Below are 19,095 nucleotides of genomic sequence, written 5' to 3'. Positions count from 1 at the left end.
CTGTATCTACACAGTTTGCAAATAATGATGCTCTGAATCCCATTTATTACAATTTTAATTAAGAAATAGAGTCCTGACATAAGAAAGTCACTCGTAAACTCTGACCAATGTTTAGCAGATTGCATTACAGTATCTTAAAACAGCATGGCTGAAGAACAATAATGGGAATATGTTTATACGCAAACTTAAATCAGAACCGTGCCCCAAATGCAACCATATCTAAGAATTTGGCTGGTTCCACTTCTTTCAGAGAAAATGTTCTCTGAATGAGAATGGATTAGGAACTTTCTGCAACCAATTAATGCATACGTTACAGTACCATTTAGAAAAAGCTTTCAGCCTTAATTTTATGCTTTGGTCATCATAAATCCACCATGGGCCCCAATAAACAAGTAAAAGCACTGTTTTGAAAAGACAAATCTGACATCCACTTACTACACTCTGTCTTCTAGATAGAAGAGTGATTTTCCTGAATTTGCACCATATGCAGATATGTACATCTCTCTATACCTAATCAGTACTCCGATTTGCACATTTAAAGTATCCCATTATCTCTTTTAGCTAAAGGTTTTCAATTCATTCTTATTTGATTCCTTACTCTACAACATTGCTCTGCACCTCGTCTCAGGATCAGCCTTCTCAATAGAAGAGATGCTTTCCTTGTTCTATTCAGAGGGTCTACAGTTTGGGGTAGTTTGGGTTTTTTAATGTGTCCTTTATATTTGGCTATATTTAAAATCATACCTTCTTTCTCACTTTTGGTCGCTATCCAGATTACTATCTGTAACTTATCCTCCTAGTTATGGTCTCTGTCATTTGCAGAAATTTTATTATTCATAGTTTTTCTGCTTCCATTAATGTTGATCTTTTAAAAAGCAGAAGTATAACACTTGGTAAGGGACTAGCTTCCTCAGACTTCAAAGATGTACTTCAGGATTATACTGAGATGAGTCAAGCAGTCAGCTTTTAATGTATTTATTGTATGTTACGTTGACTGTGCCAGTGTTAGAACCCTAAAAAAGTCACTATGTATCTTGCACAGAAGAATATACATTTTAAATTTAAGATTTAAAACATATGACCTACCTTGGAATAACAAAATTAAACGAGCTGTGATCTCCAAAGATTTATACTATCCTTGCTCTCTCTAACCTACTCTATCAGCTAGAATTTAATGATTTACATATTAAATACACACATTTTTAATGAAAATATACTTAATTCATGACTTTGAATGCTACCTTTGAGAAGGATGCCTAGTTTTTGTGCTGTGCACTGATTTTTTCAGAGCCACTGACAATCAACATTTTCACATGATAGTATTACGTATTATGTTCTTCTACTCATGTACTACTTAAGAGATATTTCATACTCTTAACACACTTTCTAGAACATTTTGCCCACTTCAATTTTGTCCTTTCTAGCACCACTACTCTACTAAATTCACTAAGTATGCATGTTCAGCTTGGAGAAGAGAAGGCTGAAGAGCAACCTCATGGCTGAGGGGTGACCTCACCAGAGTCTACAAATTCTTCAAGGGGGCAGTGAAGGGAGAGGTGCTGATCTCCTCTCTCTGGTGACCAGTGATAGGACATAAGGAAATGGAATGAAGCTGTGTCAGGGCAAGTTCAATTTGGACACTAGGAAAAGGTTCTTCATTAAGAGGGTGGTTAGTCACTGGAACAGGCTTCCCAGGGGAAACATCACTGCACCAAGCCTGTCAGAGTTCAAGGAGCATCTGGATGATGCTCTTAGTCGGTCCTTCGAGGAAGCACAAAGTTGGCACTTGATGATCCTTATGGGTCACTTCTAACCTGGCATATTCTATGATTCTATGATCCATATCCACTTTTTTTTTTTTTAGAAAAAAAATTCGTAGAAGTAAAAATAACTCACTTTTTTTCAGAAGGTAACCTTTTTTGACAATATTTTTATAAAAAGCATCCTTTGTTTTCCGACGAACTGTATTGTAGATTTCTTTTCCATCCACTGTATCATTAAGCACTTGTTCTTGGTGCTGGGAAACATGGAAGAAAAACATATTTTCAGCTCAGAAATTGCCATTAAAAAATTGCATACTATGAAGCTGCAACCAGGATCATCTTACTGAATGCTACCAGCTTACTACTATCTTGCTTCCATGCATTTTAATAAAGCAATATAATTTTTCATAAACTACCCTTGCTAGAAATGCAATATAAGTATTTACATATTTCCAGATTTAAGATAGAAGAATAAAGTTTTCAATACAGACCAACTTCTACAAAGTAACATTGTGTCTTTTTCAGCAGCATCTGTGACCAGGATTTCTGGTAAATTTATGCAAGCCTTTAAAGATTTATCTAGCTTCTAACTGTCTTCTATCAAAGCTTTGGGGACTGAATAATCATGGATAAACATTGAAGCAACAAGAATGGTGCAGATCACTCAAACCAACTCACTCAAAGTTGCACAGTCCCTTATTAATCTCATTAGAACTCACATGTCCTAATTCAGTAGAACTCAAGACAAGAGAAGAAAGCAGAAACAGGAAATACAAAAAGGATAAATTCACACAGAAAATTGTTGGGTCTGGAAATGCAAGTAACAAATGAGAATTGTCAAAGGCCAAGCCAAGTTTGACCTTACCAAGTAAGCTGATCAGCAGAAGTTCTTTTAGCCGTTAAGAAAACATGAAAAGCAAGACTGTCAAGCAGCGAGAACAGCATTGAGATGAAAAGTGACATGTATGGCTCATACTAAATATTCTGCTTTTCTTCCTGCCCATATATCTACAACAATTATGATTTTGAACAACATGACAAAAGCAAGATGAAAACTACTTTGGTAATGCTAACAGGAATTACCAGACCTACAATGGAAGCAATGTCCAGATGTATATGAGCTCAAGATAATTTCCATTACATAGCTATGCAAGGCACAGTGCACAAAACAACAGCTCTAGTGACAAATATTTTTAAGTAAATTTCTTATTAGACACAGGAATTCAATGAAACTAACCCTAAAAGCATGCACGACTTTTGAATTTTTTCCCCTCAAAAACATAGAGCGTGGTAGCATGTAGAAGGGAGGTAACACAAAGCTGAACATAAATGGCACCACTGACCACAAGATTTTTAAACAAAGTGACAAATATGTCTGAATAGGTTAAAAGAATCTGAAGTAGTCCCTCATGGAAAATTAGTCAGTGCAGAGAAGGTTATTAACACAGGAACTGTAAGTGCATATGCAAAAAGCTAAAATGAAGACAATTACTGCCATGATTCAAGAGGAATGATGGAGCATGAGAAATGTTATTAGTGAAGCCTTTCACGGAGCAGTCTCCATTCATATCTGCTTTTTGTCCCGACAACATTACCAAGCAAGAGTTAACAGCAGCAAACAACTGGGAAGCACTGATAGGAAAGATTGGAGTAACAAGCTGTAAGTCTACTAGTGCAACATAAAAGTTACACCTGTTAATACTTACCACTAGAGAACAGAAAATGATAAACAGCTGGGTCATTCACAGGACTGAGCTATGACATAACATGGCTATGACAACATACTGGGTCTGGCAGGGATGGAGCTGACTTTTGCCACAGCAGCCCCTATGGTACTGTGTTTCGGTTTTGTGACTAAAGCAGTGTTGGTGTTTTATGCACCAGTGTTTTAGCTCTTGCTGATCAGTGCTTGCACAGCCTTAAGACCTTCTCCATTCCCCACTCTGCTCCCCTTCTAAGCAAGGTGGCTTGGGTGGGAAGATGCTGGAAGAGACACAGCCAGGACAGATGACACCAACTGATCCCAGTGATATTCCCTGCCACATAACATCATGATCAGCAATAAAACTGGCTGGGGGGGCTGTCTTCCTGGGTCATCACTGCTCAGAGACCGGCTGGGCATCAGACTGCTTGTGGCAGGTGGTGACTGACTGCCCTTGCAACACACCCACCACCCCTCCTTTGCTTATTAAACTGTATTTATCTCAACCCAGGAGGTTTTTTGCTTTTGCCCCCATCCCGCCAGACAGGGGAGTGAGCAAGAAAAGGTGTGGGTCCTTAGCTACTCACCAGGGTCAACCTATCACAGAAAATGACACCTATTCTAGGATATTTCTAACTATTTTCCAGACAGAATGGGAATCAGCCATGACATGGTACTCTAAACCATTCTGGTCCACCACATTCATGAAAGGCAAGCTTGCACCAAAATTGGCAGCAGCAGGGCAACTACGAGGACATTACAAGGGGACAGGATCAGCTTTGGTATGCTTAGCTTAGTGAACTAAGAGAGAATACAAGAAATGTTCTCATTAGTATGACAGATCTCACAAAGGGGTAAGAATTGACCGTAACTCTACTTAGGGAGGAAATTAAAGGCAAATTTCTAACCACTGAAACAGGAAAGTTTGGGAACTGAGGGAACAAAATATATACATATACTTTATAACTAGCTATAAGCTTATGAAAAGGTAGATTATGTGGTGTTCTTACTACTAGTGGTCTCTTAGGATGAACTTCTGCTATGGGGCAAGAGCGCTCCAGAACAAGTGCTGCAATCATCCCCCTAACCTAGGACTAAGGTACAGCGTGGTTGAAACAGGGACCAGAGCTAGGGGCACAGAGCAGAGGATGAACACCTCAGAGGACAGACAGTGCTTACCATATTTTATGTTGACTACAAGCCAACCTTTGGCAAGTGAATGCATTTGAGGATAAAACAAAAGAAACACACAAGCTGAAAGAATTAAACTGGAGATGATGCTGTTTAACTACTATTGGTATCTCTCCTGTAATTCAGTTCACAAATTGATTTGGTGATGACTAGGCCTGTGTCTTCAACAACAAATGCTCAGAAATGAAATCTTACCTGCATTGGAACAGGATCTTTAAGGTAATAACCTTCAACAATCTGTTCTTTTCTATAGTGCTCAATGATGTCAGCAATACTGTTCCAATAAGAAAAAGAGGATTCTAATGTTAAACAGGTTAGTTTTTCCTCTGTTTAAGAATTTGCTTTTCCATGCAACCACAGTTTCTCACAAAGTTTTAATAAAATCAAGTGTTAAACACCATAATCTTATTTGTAGCAATGAGAATTTACTAATATACTGAAGTCAAGAAAGTTCACAAAATGGTATTCAGAATGTATTAATTCTAAACTCTGCAAAATATTTTAATTAGTTGCTTAAAATGCCAAATGAGGACACTGCTTTTTCCACACTCAAGTAGCACACGTGCATTACCAGCTCTCCAACCAGCCTGAAAATTGCTGTTTCATTGGCAATAAGTCCTACAGTAACTAGGGAAGGAGAATGGGAGATACAGCAAGTGCAGAGCAGTTTCTTTTTAAGAGGACAGGAATAGAAAACAGACAAGGTTTGTAGCAGAGCTTATACAGATTATACTTGGAAATGACTGCTATCCTGTTAAGTTAAATACTCAGTCAGTAGCATTCCCCTGCAGGGAAGCATTCATTCTAATCACCAGATTCAGACTGAGTTGCATTTGTAAGGTTCAGGAGAGACACATACAAGCTGAAATTCAAGGCATTTGAGTTGCTCTGATGTGTTTTTGGAGTTACTGAAATTTACACTGTAATAAAGAACAGCAACATGAACATCAATAGGAATTAATCATCCGTACACAAAATATCAACATAAAAAAAGGAACTAAATAATTAAGTAGAAAACAAAAATACACTGAGTGTGTCTTCTCACTTCATGCCTACTTAGTTATGTGTGTAAAGATAATCAACAAGATGTGCAGCAATGAAATCTTTGACCTGTTATAGTTGGATAGAGTTGTTTCCAACACAGGAACAACACCTGATACTGTAAAAATAAATCTCAAAAACATTTAAATAAAGCTATAGCAAGACATCTTTGTTCACTTTTCTCTCTCACTTTCTAAAGCTATGAACTAGTGCACACTTGATAAAATAATCTTCCCAGAAATATTTTTTTTTCAGGTATGTATATTGACCTTAATTTCTCTTTCAGTATTACTGATATCCAATAATTTATTTAAATTTTTACTGAGATGCAATCTGCATGTGCCATTTTCTGCATAAAAATTTAAACTTTGCCACACTATGGAAAATAATGACTCAGTCATTATATTTTGCATGTTGAATAGCTACTGCCAACATCCTGTAGTAAGTAAAAGACTGTTGTATAATTTTTCTCACTCATCAGATTAAGAATACCTTGACTTGTCAATGCCTCCTCTCCTTCCTTGAAAATGCCAGGAGTTCCTCAATATAAGGAGCAGATGCCTAACTTCTTCCAATTTCATAAAATGGGCTGAAGAATAAACTCAGTTGTATTTGAAGACTCCTTTTGTAGCACCACGTAGACTAAAACTTTATGCCCTGACAGAAGGACTAAGGGCTTGCCTCTGCAGCCCTCTCCTCCTGCAAGTGAAGTTTATTCAGATGGTCACTTACATATTGCCCTACCACTACGACAGATCAAATGCCTGAACAAACTGTACACTGCAAACACAAAGATACCAGATATCTCTAGTCAAGTACACTACAGAATGTGAATTTGCAAGTGATCAGGGTTATCTAACATGTAAAATGTCAAGACTGAAATCAGACTGACCACAAAACTTATCTAGGGGACAGGAAAATGAATCATAGCCTTCTTGAGTGTCTGACAGCAACAGAAATTCTATTTACACAAAATGCATCAGGGAAGGTACAAATAAGCATGGATTTAAAAAAAAACCCAAACGTTAAACTTGGTTTGATATACAGAAATAAAGATGGATCTCAATACTATATTACAGTTTCTTTAGTAACTTTAAAATGCTTAGCATAGGGCTTGTTAGGTTCCCCAGGTCTTGGCTACTTTGATGACTTTAAAAGTATCTCACTATCATGAGCAGTATCTTTTTTTAATACTTAAAGAGTGAATTGAGAGTTATCCCAACTGCTGATATTTCAAATAACAAAGAAACCTGAAAGCAGAACTAAACACCACCATTCTATACACTGTTAAATTATAAAGATGAAGAATTTTCATTAAACCCATATCGTTCAGCCTGCCACAATACAGATTAATCTACCAGTTGAAACAAAATTATTTTCCAGTCTTCTCAGTTTTCAAATTGTGCTGTCTCTCAAATTCAAAATAATTTGAAAGTTTATTCACTCTATAAACTATCAAGTCAAAGTTTCTTATCTTCTGTTTTGACAGAGAATCACTAGAAACAAAGAACCACCCCTGATTTTACAGGTTGTTTTGAATGCTACCTGTTACGTAGGTTGAATTTTGGAAAGAAGGCAGATACAGAAAAGGACAGGAGAAACGGCCTGGTATGCTTTTCCTACCACATTCTAAAATCAGAACTGAAACATTAATAAATGCTCTCTTACATAAAAACACTGTGAAACACGTATGGAAGTTATTCACAGAAAAGCTGAGCACAGAAAGCACTTCTGGAGACCACCTAGCCCAAGCCCTCAGCTCAAAGCAGGGTCAGCGATGGCGGGGAACTCTGCCCCTTGTTCAGTCACATCCTGAGCACCCCCAAGGGTGATACCCATACCTTTCTGGGTAACTTGTTCTAGTGTTTGATCACCCTCACAGTAAAAGCCATATACCAGTAAGTGCACATCTTTGGACTGAGATCTCATGACACAGTTACTGAAATCACAACTGTACAAGGTCTGCCTGGGATGGAGTTAATTTTCTTCATAGCAGCTCGTGCAGTGCTGTATTTTAGATGTGTGAATGAAATGCTGTGTTGATAGCACACCAGTGTTTTGACTATGGCTGAGCCATACTTGCAGTGTTGAGGCTTTCCTTTCTCCCCTGACTCTGCGCCCCTGCACCCACCCCACAAGTAGGACAAGGGTGGGAAAGGAGCTGGGAGCAGACACAGCAGGACAGCCTGAACCAGCCAAAGGGATATTCCCTGCCACATAATGTCTTGCTCAGCAATAAAAGCTCAAGAAAAGGAGGAGGAAGAGGGGGACGTTAAAAGGCCTGTGGAGGGCTGACCCCAGAGGCAGCTGAACACCCTGTAGTGCTTGCTCATTCCCCACCCTCGAACAGGAAAAGCAAATGTAACAAAACCCATGCGTCAAGATAAGTGAAGGGAGCAGGGTCACGCCGGTGATGCAAAAGCAATCACTCACCAAGCTCACAAGCAGACTGATGCTCAGCCTGAGCAACACCCACCTTGGAAGATAAAACATCCCCTCCGGTTTTTATTGTGGAGCATACCTCTGTGGTCAGTTTGGGTCTCTGGAAAACAGAGAAAGCCTCAACACTGCGCAAGCACTGCTCAACAAGAGCCAGAAGACCAGTGTGTTATCAACACTGTTTTAGCCACAAATCTGAATCACAGCATCATACTGGATGCTGTAAAGAAAATTAACTGCACCCCAGTCAGACTCAGTACAACTACCAAGAAATACCTTCTTCAATTTTCCATGAAAATGTAGAAAGAAGACTAATGAAGTAATTTGTTATCCATGGAATAAGCACAAAGATCCACAAAAATTAAATGCTTTACTAAAGTCCATGGGAAAATACTCCTTTGTTACACAGTCAACATAATTCCTGCAATATGTATGCAGTATATGGGCTATGTAGTGCGACCTGCAGGGGGACAGCTAAAAGAGTACAGGGTAGCTCCTCTGCAGAGCTGATATGAGAGAACAAAATAATGAAAGCAGATCTCTATAACAGACTGCAAACATGGCCTGTCAGTCATAGTCATCAACAGAAATTGTAAGCAGTTTACATACAGAGTGGTGGAAGCACATGCAAAAGGAACAGGTTGGTGGAAAAAATAAGTCTTCCTATGCAGTACAGACTATGAGACTATAAGATCCCTGAGATGTACCAAGGACCTCTTTCCCTTACAATCACTTTGAGTAACTTCTTCTGGAATGCAAGCAGACATAGTTTTGCTTATATAGTTACCATGGTTCCAGTTCCATGTCTGGATATTACAAATATCTGAGAAATAAACCAAACTTCTTTCATTTTCTGTTTCCTTACTATTCTTTGGTCTATAGTTTATTCAGACTATAACTGTAATCAATACTCTGCAGACAAAGAGAAGACTGCTTTCATTTTATCTTTTACCCCAATTACAATTAAAAAAATGTAAAAGAATATTAAAAATATTAAAAATCTATTACAAAGGACAATTTTGTAAAGATCTAGTCTAATACTAGTATCAGATTTCAAAGGAGGTACCTTGAGAGCATTTACTTAAACAACTTCATATAAAAAAAACCTTGTAGCTAATGGCACCTGTCAAACAGATGCATTTAAACTACAAGCAGCACTTCTTAAATCTGGAATTTTAACCTTGAAGACAAGGTGATCATGATTATTCCATACAACAAAATCACATTAGCCTTCACATATTTAAAGATTTCTTTCTTACAGTGTCCCCATTAAATGAACCAATGCAAGAAAAGCCTACGAAGTTATTCGCTCTTTCCTGCTTCTTATTTATTGCCCTCTGCAGTAGATCTTACATTACAGAATTTGGGCAGTTACCATCTTCAGCTTGCAGCCTTATTATCTTGCATTGTATACTTCATTAGATGTTTGAACTTCCAAGAAGTTTACCAACTTTCAGCACAAACTAATTTGTACTGAGTGTGAGCCTAGGAGTATAGCAGTAATTCTCCAAAACATGCAACAAAAATTAAGCCTTTTAAAGCTCTGCAAATTCTCTTTCACACTGAAGAAGATCTCTGCAACCTAGGAATCAACATACTAAAAAGATTCTAAAAGCATTTTGTCATAACTGCTTAACTTTACAATCTTGTTTTCTGTTCAACACCATGGAAAGAATCTTCTTCAGATAAATGTCATTTATACACACACCTCAAGTGAATCCAGAACTGTATTCTAAAGTAATAACTTAATGTAGTAAATTTCTGAAGATATACTATTTAATGCTGTGACACCATTTGAGACTATTAAGAGTTCCACTAATTTGCTAGTTAGTTGAACATCACCTAGAGTGGGGGCTCCTCGCCTATCATCTTTCTACTAAGCCATGTAACTAGAGAATGGGCAAAAGAGCATTTACCTTCATGAAAGGCTGACATTGCAGCTAGCTTGGTTTTCAGTGAGGATGTCTGGAGGCCAGACTGATTAATGCAGAAGGTATTCAAGCAGCTTGGGTGTGGGATATGCATATGTTCATAAGGTTCCAATTGTTTAGCCTCACACCATCGTCCATTTGAAGTCACATGAAAAAGCCCACTGAACTTCTTAGTTAGGAGACCTCGACATTTTCTCAGACACACCAGCTGCTGGATCTCTACCCACTCAGAAGCCAAGCTGGAAGTGAGAGAAATTCTCTATTGGCATGAAGAATGCCCTGGTTCTAGGTGAGCAAGTCTGGAAAAGTCTTCATTTTGTGAGGCACGCAACAGGCTCCATGAAAAAGAGGGAAGTGAGTTTTCGCTACTGAGAAGTCTTGCATCTACAACAACTCTCAAAACAAGCTTATCAAGGACAGAGCTGCACTGACAGCTTCTCCCACAAAAGGGCAAGATATCTCGTTACTTTTTTCTTTTTGTACAAATTACCATTTTTTTGTACCAATGGCAAAACAAATGCATCCCAAGTTTGCCCACTCTAAATGAAGTGATCTGTACTTCTGACCCAAGTATCATGCACATAATTACAATGCAATTTAATGACTTTTTCCAACAATGAAGGTATTTTTCCCCCCTTCCTGTAAATAGCCATTTCTAGTATTTGAAAACCCTATCGAATGTCCCAGATAAAATTAAATTTTTATATTCCCTTTTCAAATAGATAAGAGTAGAAATAGTAGCTTCCAAGACAACATAGCATTCTCTTAATTACAGATCCACATATGATCCATACAATCCACAATTTATACTGTGAAGAAACTTGTTTGTAAAAGAAGGACAATACTTCGAGAGAAACAAGCTACACTTAGGCTTCTGCAAGATTTAAGAACTTGCTCAGTTACAAGGAATTACAAAGCAAGTTAGGTAAAATGGTTAGTATACTATTAAGAAAACTACAGTCTTATAATCATAGCAGTAAGTAATTATCAGGAGCAAGTTCTACAAATTCTTTACACAAATATAAAATACGCACAATTCCTTTTACGATTAAAACTTACCTATTATAGTATCTGCCTCCCATCATAAACTGATTGTTTGATGTCGGGCATATTTTAAAACGCTGAATATTTTCACTGGTCCGAAAATAAAGTGAATAATCACCAGGTGTATTATCTGAAGGCCTCACAAGAAAACTGCACACCTGACCAACTGAAAAGGTATCATAATAGCGTTACTTTTCTTAGTGTTACATATGAGCCCTTATCAAATCTATTTCCACATAAATTAGCAAGAATTGCACACTTGAAGAAATACAAAGTCTGTAAGGTAAGTTCCAACAGTGATCTGAAACCTGATGAGCTAGTACTAAACTGCCAAAATTAATGCACAATGGTTTAGCTGTAGCTTGCAACTGAGCCACATCTCTGCCACCATCTCTTTACAAGAACATTGAAAAAAAATTTGAAAACATGTTTGCAAAAATTAACAATTTCTGTTCTAATATTTTAAGTATGCTATTTAACAATATGGGTCAGAAATCTTTGTATTTTCATTTAAAGAAATATTTTCTCTATGAAAGGTCTAAAAAAGTTTATAATACATTTTCCTTTAGGTACATAAAAGCATACCGTCCACTGCATTTTCATGAAGGCATCAGTAAGTGATAATACTTTTTAAAATTAATTTGTGTATTTCAATCAAAAATTATTAAATGAACTGTACTTGAGAACGTACTCAATACCATAGCCACAACAGTTTTCTTCCAATGTAGTATTCTATCAAGGTAACAACCACACGGACTGGTCAGACTAAAACACTCGCATATGTTCACACATAAAAGGAAGTTTTGACACAGGTTAATACAAATAGCATCACTTTGTGCCATTTCACTACGACTGTATTTCAGTCAGAAACACAAGTACCTGTCATCAGCAAATTGTAAGCCTCTTGTTTGGAGATCTTCCCATGGAACCATCTTAACAAAGATGAAGAGAAAAATTAGAAAGCAAGACTACCAGCTCTCTTTTTTGGCTGTGGTGACATCCAAGGCTCTGGCACCTATGAACTGATCTTTATTTAAAAAGACCTAATATATATAGATGTGGTAATCAATGATTATGCTACTTAATGATTCTGCTCTGCCACCAGCATGACAAATGTTCAAATCCAACTGTGTTCAGAGATAAAAATGAATTGTCTTAATCAGTAGACAATTTGATAGGCATTATTTGAAGTCAGTCTCATACAGCAATTTACTTGAATCATGAAATCCAAAGCTCAAACAAGGAGGCTAAACACCGACAGAAAAACTCAAACTGAATTTTGCCAGAAGCTATGGAAATAAAACCTATGGAAATAAAACTATGGAGAAAGAAAAAGTCGAGCTTTGTTCGACTGTTGAATACAAACTACTTTGATCTCACACCTTGTACCTTCTCAGAGTCCTGTGTCAGAGCAGTGTCCTAAAAAAGTTCAGCAGCCTCTGTCCAGTCTCAGCCTGATACTTATGACTATACAGAACAGCTTGACATGCTACAATTTAATATCTTATTCTGTCCTTTAATGGAAAGATAAAAATATGGCCTCTCTATGTATCGGAAAAGAGCTCTAGTTCCAACTTTCTTTTTATACTACCTTTATAGGTTAATTTCTGGCTACTGGAATGTTCGAAGGAGTCACTGTCTCCCCAGGATTCCTCTGAGTGGCACAAGTAACTGTGGACAGACAGTATCAAAGCTCCAAGCATCTGCTACAAAATCCTTTGCATATAAACAAAAAACCCTACATTTGAAGGCATTCCTACTGCCAAATTGACTAGCAGAACACTGGCAAACAGTAAACAAACAACACACCCACCAGTGATTTTCTTTCTTCTAATAAGATATCAAGAAATGCCTCCTTCAGCAATCAGCCTCTTGGGAGACCACAGAGAAGAAGCAGCAGGTGCAAATACGGCAAGCAAATGGAGGATGGATGAAATAAGGCACTAGAAATTTTTTGGAACTTTCTTTTGCCACTCATCTTTACTACTGAAAATAATCTATCAACAGCTTGACATATCAATACATTGTTGATTCCAAATTATATCCAGTCTTTAAAAAATGTTAAGTATTTAAGCAAATAGAACAAATCTTATAGTCCTCTGGCTTTCTCTTTAAAGCTTAAGTGTTATTACACGAAGCTAACAGAGACAAGCTGTAACTATCACACTATCATTTTTCTAATGGTACTTTGCTCTCTCTCCAGCATTTAGAGCTGTGCAGATCTGGAAAAAAGGTTACCTCTAAGGCCAACACTATGTTCAAGAAATACTCCATTGTGCATGTTTTGGCTGAAAGTGATCATACAGGGCGTCATCTAACATTTTGACACTGCAAAACCCATCAGCAATAGGGATACCTATTACAGGACTCTTTCATGTTAATTATCCAGGCATCTTCAGCAGCTAGTACAGAAAAAAGTCTTGAGATGAAAAAAATAAATCTCTTTGGTTCATCTTCCCAAAAGCTGGGAAATCTCATAGCTGAAGTTTACAAACAGTTACAATTGCTTTTAATAACAAAACAAAAATCCTTACATTTTGCCTTCATGTGGATCTTCTTCTCTTCCCTAATGAGAAAATTAACATATTAAGTGCATGACAACAGTATAGCTCAGTTTAAAACAATAAACTCCATAGGCTAAGACCTTCTGTAAAAAAAAAACACTAAGAAGTCTGAGACATTTTTGAAGTAAAAGGGCTTATTGCTGTTCTATGAAAAGTAGTTTCCCTCTTCATTCACTAAGTGGAAATTCAGCCAAAATACGGTATTTCAGGGGATTGCTTCTGTCATGTTTCAAGTCCTTCTTTACAGGTGGTAACTTTTTAAAATCTCAGCTTTCCTAAGGTAAACTTAATCACTGATACATCAGCCTACAATTCAATAGGCTAGTACTGCCACTTCAATTTAGCCATTCACATCCTGACAGAGATCTGTGAGAAGCATCTGCAGGTAATACTGCTATTAGCAAAACACATGTACTGTGCAGGAAAATATTATCAAAAACATTTGATAATATTTGACTCCAAAGCAAAGCTGAGCTTGTTTAAATTTTTTTTTTTTCTCTGAAGGATATTAAACCATCTGTTCCCCTACAGTAACTGAATTATCTGCAAGTCACCTGCTTAGCTTCCTGAGCCCACACAAGCCCTTCCAGGTATAATTAACTCATCAATACATTTTTAAGCAACACTTCATCCTTAAAAAAAAAGAGGAAGACCTACCAAAAGGCAAAATTACACGCTGTATAGTTTGTGAACGTTTCATGGCAAACATAAAAAAGAAATGCAATTAAATGAGTAGCAGATTCTTTACCAGGACAGTTGAGTTGAGGAAACTGCCTCATAAATTTACAGTACCATTCATTTGTACATTTCTTTGGAGAACACATTAATAAGCACTTTTTTAATAGTGAATACTTAAAGGTTTGTTATACTATTTTAAAACTAGTAGATCCAATTACTAGCTTTAGAAAAGTACATAACTAGAAAACAGGTAATTAAATGTCACTAGTTCTAGTTTATTTCAATATTATTTTACCAAAAAATCTCATTCATTTAAGAAATTTGAATATAAAAATTACTTACCACTTCTTCTACCAGGTCTTCTACAATAAGACCTTGCTCGTCTGTCCGTAGGTTTGTAACCCACATCCAGCCATCTTCCAATTCATTATGGACAATAAACATGTCTCCTTTAAGGAAACTGAAGAGGGTTACAGCAAGATTTAAATCAGCGATACAATCATAATATAAAGTTTAATGAACACAATGAATTCATGAGTACAATTTCCACAAAATAGTTCAGAAAACCTGTTTGTGAAAAATGCATGAATTGATACCCTGAGCACATCACACGTATTTTTCCTCACTGTTAAGTGGCTATTATAGGAGTATTTATATTTTTGATGTACATTTAGTATCTAATACATACTTCAGTTCTGTCAACTTCAAAGTGTACTAACGATGTATAAAACAAAAATAATACCAGAACAGTATTAAAAGATAGTAAAGGAAATAACACTCCTTTCATCTGAAACTAATCTTGTATAATAAAAGCTTGTGGAATATCTATTCTTCATGTTCTCACATATGAAGACAAGTGCTGCAAAGAGAGTGCAGAACAGTTACCAGAGAAGCCATGCAATTAGCTACAAGAAAAGTATGAGTAAGAAGCATTAACATCTTTAGGGGAATTTCATTTCTGGAAGGTTAGTTAAGTTACTCCAGAAGTGCTATCCCAAACTCAGGTCATATGAAAACCTTCCATGGTAGCACAGCATGACTTCTGAATCAAGTCTGATGATGCATCATGAAGCTTACTAACTATTATTTCAAATGGTGTACTTTAAATGAGAGAAATGCCATAGTAATTTGCTAACAGAAAAGGCATTAACTCAAGCACAAAGCAAACCGCAAGTATTAAAAAACAAAAACCAAAAAACCACTATTGATAAAACAAAATAAATTCAGCTGCTAATGAATCTAAATCCTAAGAATGGGTGACAGACGGCAAGAGCAGCCTCCATCAGCTCTATTACAAAGAACTATACATTAAGTTACGGCATGGAACACAAGCTGAAATTAATTCTGTAATACTTCAAACTTGCTAAATATTAACTATGGTATTAAAATTTTAAGTCAAGATTCTGAACTGTATAGTTTTCAAGAGCATATTAATTTGACCTAGAACAAACTGAGAGCCTTGGTCCCAGCTATGTCACAAACAGAACTATTTTAGCCATGTGGATCTCAAAACCCCAGCACAGAACTTTGCATTTTAGCTGTATCCTAAAAGAAGGAGAACGGTATAATTTTCTACTATTTTTGTTATGATAGCAAAGTAGTAAAATACTTTTTCCTCTTAAGTTGGTAGGTGCAATAAGGGACTTAATGGACTCAATCCATCTTTTTATTCTTAAACACAGTAGGAAGCCTTACTTGCAATACACAATTCAAGAGTCCCTTCCCTGTCCTACCACCTTCTTATCTGCTTAGAAAAACAATTTCGAAGACAAATATCCTCACAGCGTTCTTTAAAGAGGTTAGATAGGACTGGACTGTTAGTGTTGGCATAAATTCACATCCCAATGTCTATACAAAGCTCTCATATACCTTTCTCTGTATCTTAGGCTAATATTCCCAAAATAAAGAAAATTCCCAATTGGTGTGTTAAATCAACTTATGAAACCAAGACTGTCTCATTACACAGATTAGAAATCACTACAAACCTATTTAAAATCCCTCCACTTCTCCATCTGAAGACAAATAATTCTGACATGTCAAGAAAGCAGTATCAATTCCAAGTAACCAGCACATGCTGGTTATTGGATCTTCTATTGGATATGGGACTATTTGTTTTGTTTTCTTTCCACATACCCTCTCATGACAATGCAGGGAGTACAGACAATCCCTAAGCATTAGAAGTACCAACGTTAGAAAGGAGTAACAGTTAACAGAAAAGCATGAGAATATGAGAAATAGGCCTGCAATTCAGTAATTTTTAAAGATCTTAAAATTATGGGAGATTACACATTTAAAAGTACCATTTGTTTAATACAGACTCTTTTCAAAAGGATGAGAAGGGAAGGGAGAATTATTCTTGATCCATTTTATAGATATAGAACTAAACAGAACTTAGAAGAAACCTGGTGACTAGTTTTAAACACAGTTAAGAAAATGAATACTTTAATGTTCTTAAAGGCAAAGCTTTTTTAACATTACTGCTTTTTTCTTATTTCAAAGAATGTGCTAAGTACTCTATTCTTACATCTATGAGTAGTTAAAGTTCACATTCTCTTTCTAGTGGTCAGAATTGCTGACAGTGGTCAGATAAATTGAACTATTTATCTGCTATTAGTTAGTTCTGCAGGCAGTTCAGGAAAAAAAGCCTAGCTCATTTATTTCACACACTCACACAAGGCATTTCTGCACACAATTCTTCCATACACAAATTTACCCTCTTGGAAAAAAATGTAGGGCTTTATAAAATGTACTTCAAAACTGTAACATCACTAATTTTACTTCTATAAACCTAATGTAACTTCCCTTACGATTATTACAAATATACCAAAAATAAAAAGTCCCATTAGTATTTCCAAAAAACATCCTTTAACGTAACTATGTTAAGTCTAAAATGCAAGTGGACAGTATTTGCATATGAACACACACTTAAGTTATTACTATTTATAAATACTCTTGAGAATTTCACAAATGCTATTATTAAAACATACCTTATTTCATCAGTTTCTGGCACTTTGGTGTAAGGTAGAATTGCTCGAACTCTCCTTCTGTCCTCCACAGGCTACAATTTAAGAGAAGAGAGCAAAGATAATACCTTTCCCTCTTTCTAGTGTAGAATCCTTCTTGCTAGTGTTATGCTATTCTGAGGCAAATGACTGGTAACAGTCACTTATATCCCCCTTGTTTTAAATTTTCAAAGCTCAAAACCACTGAGAGAGAGAAAAGTATAAATGACAGCTATGACAGCACTCATTTTGTTTGGTAGCATGACAGATAAAGTATGTTTATCATCTTCAAAATAAATTTCCAGTAAGATAAACTTTATTCTGCTTAAAGTGGAAATTTCCAGAAGTTTAACATTCAGAAGCATCTTCAAGGTTTTTGGGGGTGGGGGTGGGGTGGGGGCATGGGGCACTATGCAGTATTTTGTTTCATTTTAATTACTTCTAGTGTTTTAAGGATGGGCATGTGAAAGAAGCCCCATTTTCAGAAACTTTGTTATGTCCAGGATGTGTATTTTGAAATCAATTAGATACCCAAAATACAACAAAACAGCAGAGGTTACATTACAGTGATGCTCTCTACTAGCCAAGAACTGCACATTTTTATCTCTGTTTACCTATAATGTTGTTACTACATTTGGAGATATCTCCAAATGTAGTAATAACACTGCATTTATTTGCAGCACCTGCCATCTAGTTTTCTCATTGTACATTTTCATTTAATAGCAGTGGTTTTTTTTTTAAGTCATTACTTTGTATCAGTAAGAATGCATTTTTACATTCTTTATACTTCAACATATGCTGAGCCTATGCAGAAATACAGGAAACTTTCTACAATGCTTTTTCCAAAGAAAATTATGCATGGCAATTAAGGATACTAATATTTAAGTAAATGACACTTAGAACTTTTACTATTAAAAATTTACTACTTGCCTCTGGAGGTGCTACTGGAAATAAGAGTTTTTCCCCTTTCAGCAAACAGGACACATGACTGTAGTAACCGATTAGGTCTGAGAGTGAAGCAAAACGACGTCCACCAATGTAATAGTCTCCACACATGGCAATAATCCTGTTAATAAAAAAGCAGCTTGACATAAGAAAATTTTTTGCTACCAATTTTTTTTTTTTAAGAAAACAGAAATTAGGATAACATTTAATTTTTAAAGCGGTGTATACATTCAGCAAAATGCAGTATTACAAGCTGTCTATAAACATGTAAGTAAACATTAGCTAATTAATATTTCACAAAAATTCCATCTATCTATCGCATAATACACCAGTATTTTAAGACTCTAAAGGAAGTGCTGATTCACAAAAAAACGGCAGTACATCTGTCGGAACTAACTGAAATTAAACAAAAAAATGTAATTGCGAGTATCCTGGGAAACTGAAATAGAGCACTAGTAGACACAACAACATTATTACTTCCATCATACAGAACATGCACCTTTTATGACAGGCTTATATAAATTTGACAAAATATTAAAATATTTTAACAACAAATACCTGCACTTGATTATACAATGCAGAAAACAAACACCTTCAAAAATCAGTCAGTTTAGCATCTGTATTAAAAGTTAGGAAATTACTTTGGAATAATCAAAATATCTCCTTACAGTCAATTTAAAAATTTGCTACCTAATGGGAAAAAAGCTTACAAAACCATTTCAATAGCTTAACAAAACAAAGCATTCTTACAAAACTGTTTGTTTTACTTTCAGAAAAACACAAGCTATAAAGAAT

At 36.2% G+C, this 19,095-nt stretch overlaps 1 protein-coding gene across 1 annotated transcript in view; it reads right to left on the bottom strand.

The window, feature by feature from the left end:
* The window catches only part of RASA1 (RAS p21 protein activator 1), a gene marked incomplete at both ends in the record, with an annotated part of 64,064 nt that overhangs the window by 25,362 nt on the left and 19,607 nt on the right, over nt 1–19,095 (bottom strand). The window contains 8 exons of the mRNA XM_082013814.1: nt 1,897–2,017; nt 4,852–4,930; nt 11,127–11,277; nt 11,991–12,043; nt 13,646–13,677; nt 14,696–14,813; nt 17,341–17,411; nt 18,286–18,421. Of these exons, the coding sequence (XP_081869940.1) occupies nt 1,897–2,017; nt 4,852–4,930; nt 11,127–11,277; nt 11,991–12,043; nt 13,646–13,677; nt 14,696–14,813; nt 17,341–17,411; nt 18,286–18,421 (761 nt within the window). The remainder of the gene's footprint in view (nt 1–1,896; nt 2,018–4,851; nt 4,931–11,126; nt 11,278–11,990; nt 12,044–13,645; nt 13,678–14,695; nt 14,814–17,340; nt 17,412–18,285; nt 18,422–19,095) is intronic.

Source organism: Phaethon aethereus (genome assembly GCF_964289735.1).
Source record: "Phaethon aethereus genome assembly, chromosome: Z".
In the NCBI taxonomy this organism is placed as follows: domain Eukaryota; kingdom Metazoa; phylum Chordata; class Aves; order Phaethontiformes; family Phaethontidae; genus Phaethon; species Phaethon aethereus.
The sequence above is the reverse complement of the archived record's forward strand: the minus strand, read 5'-3'. Positions and strand labels throughout refer to the sequence as shown.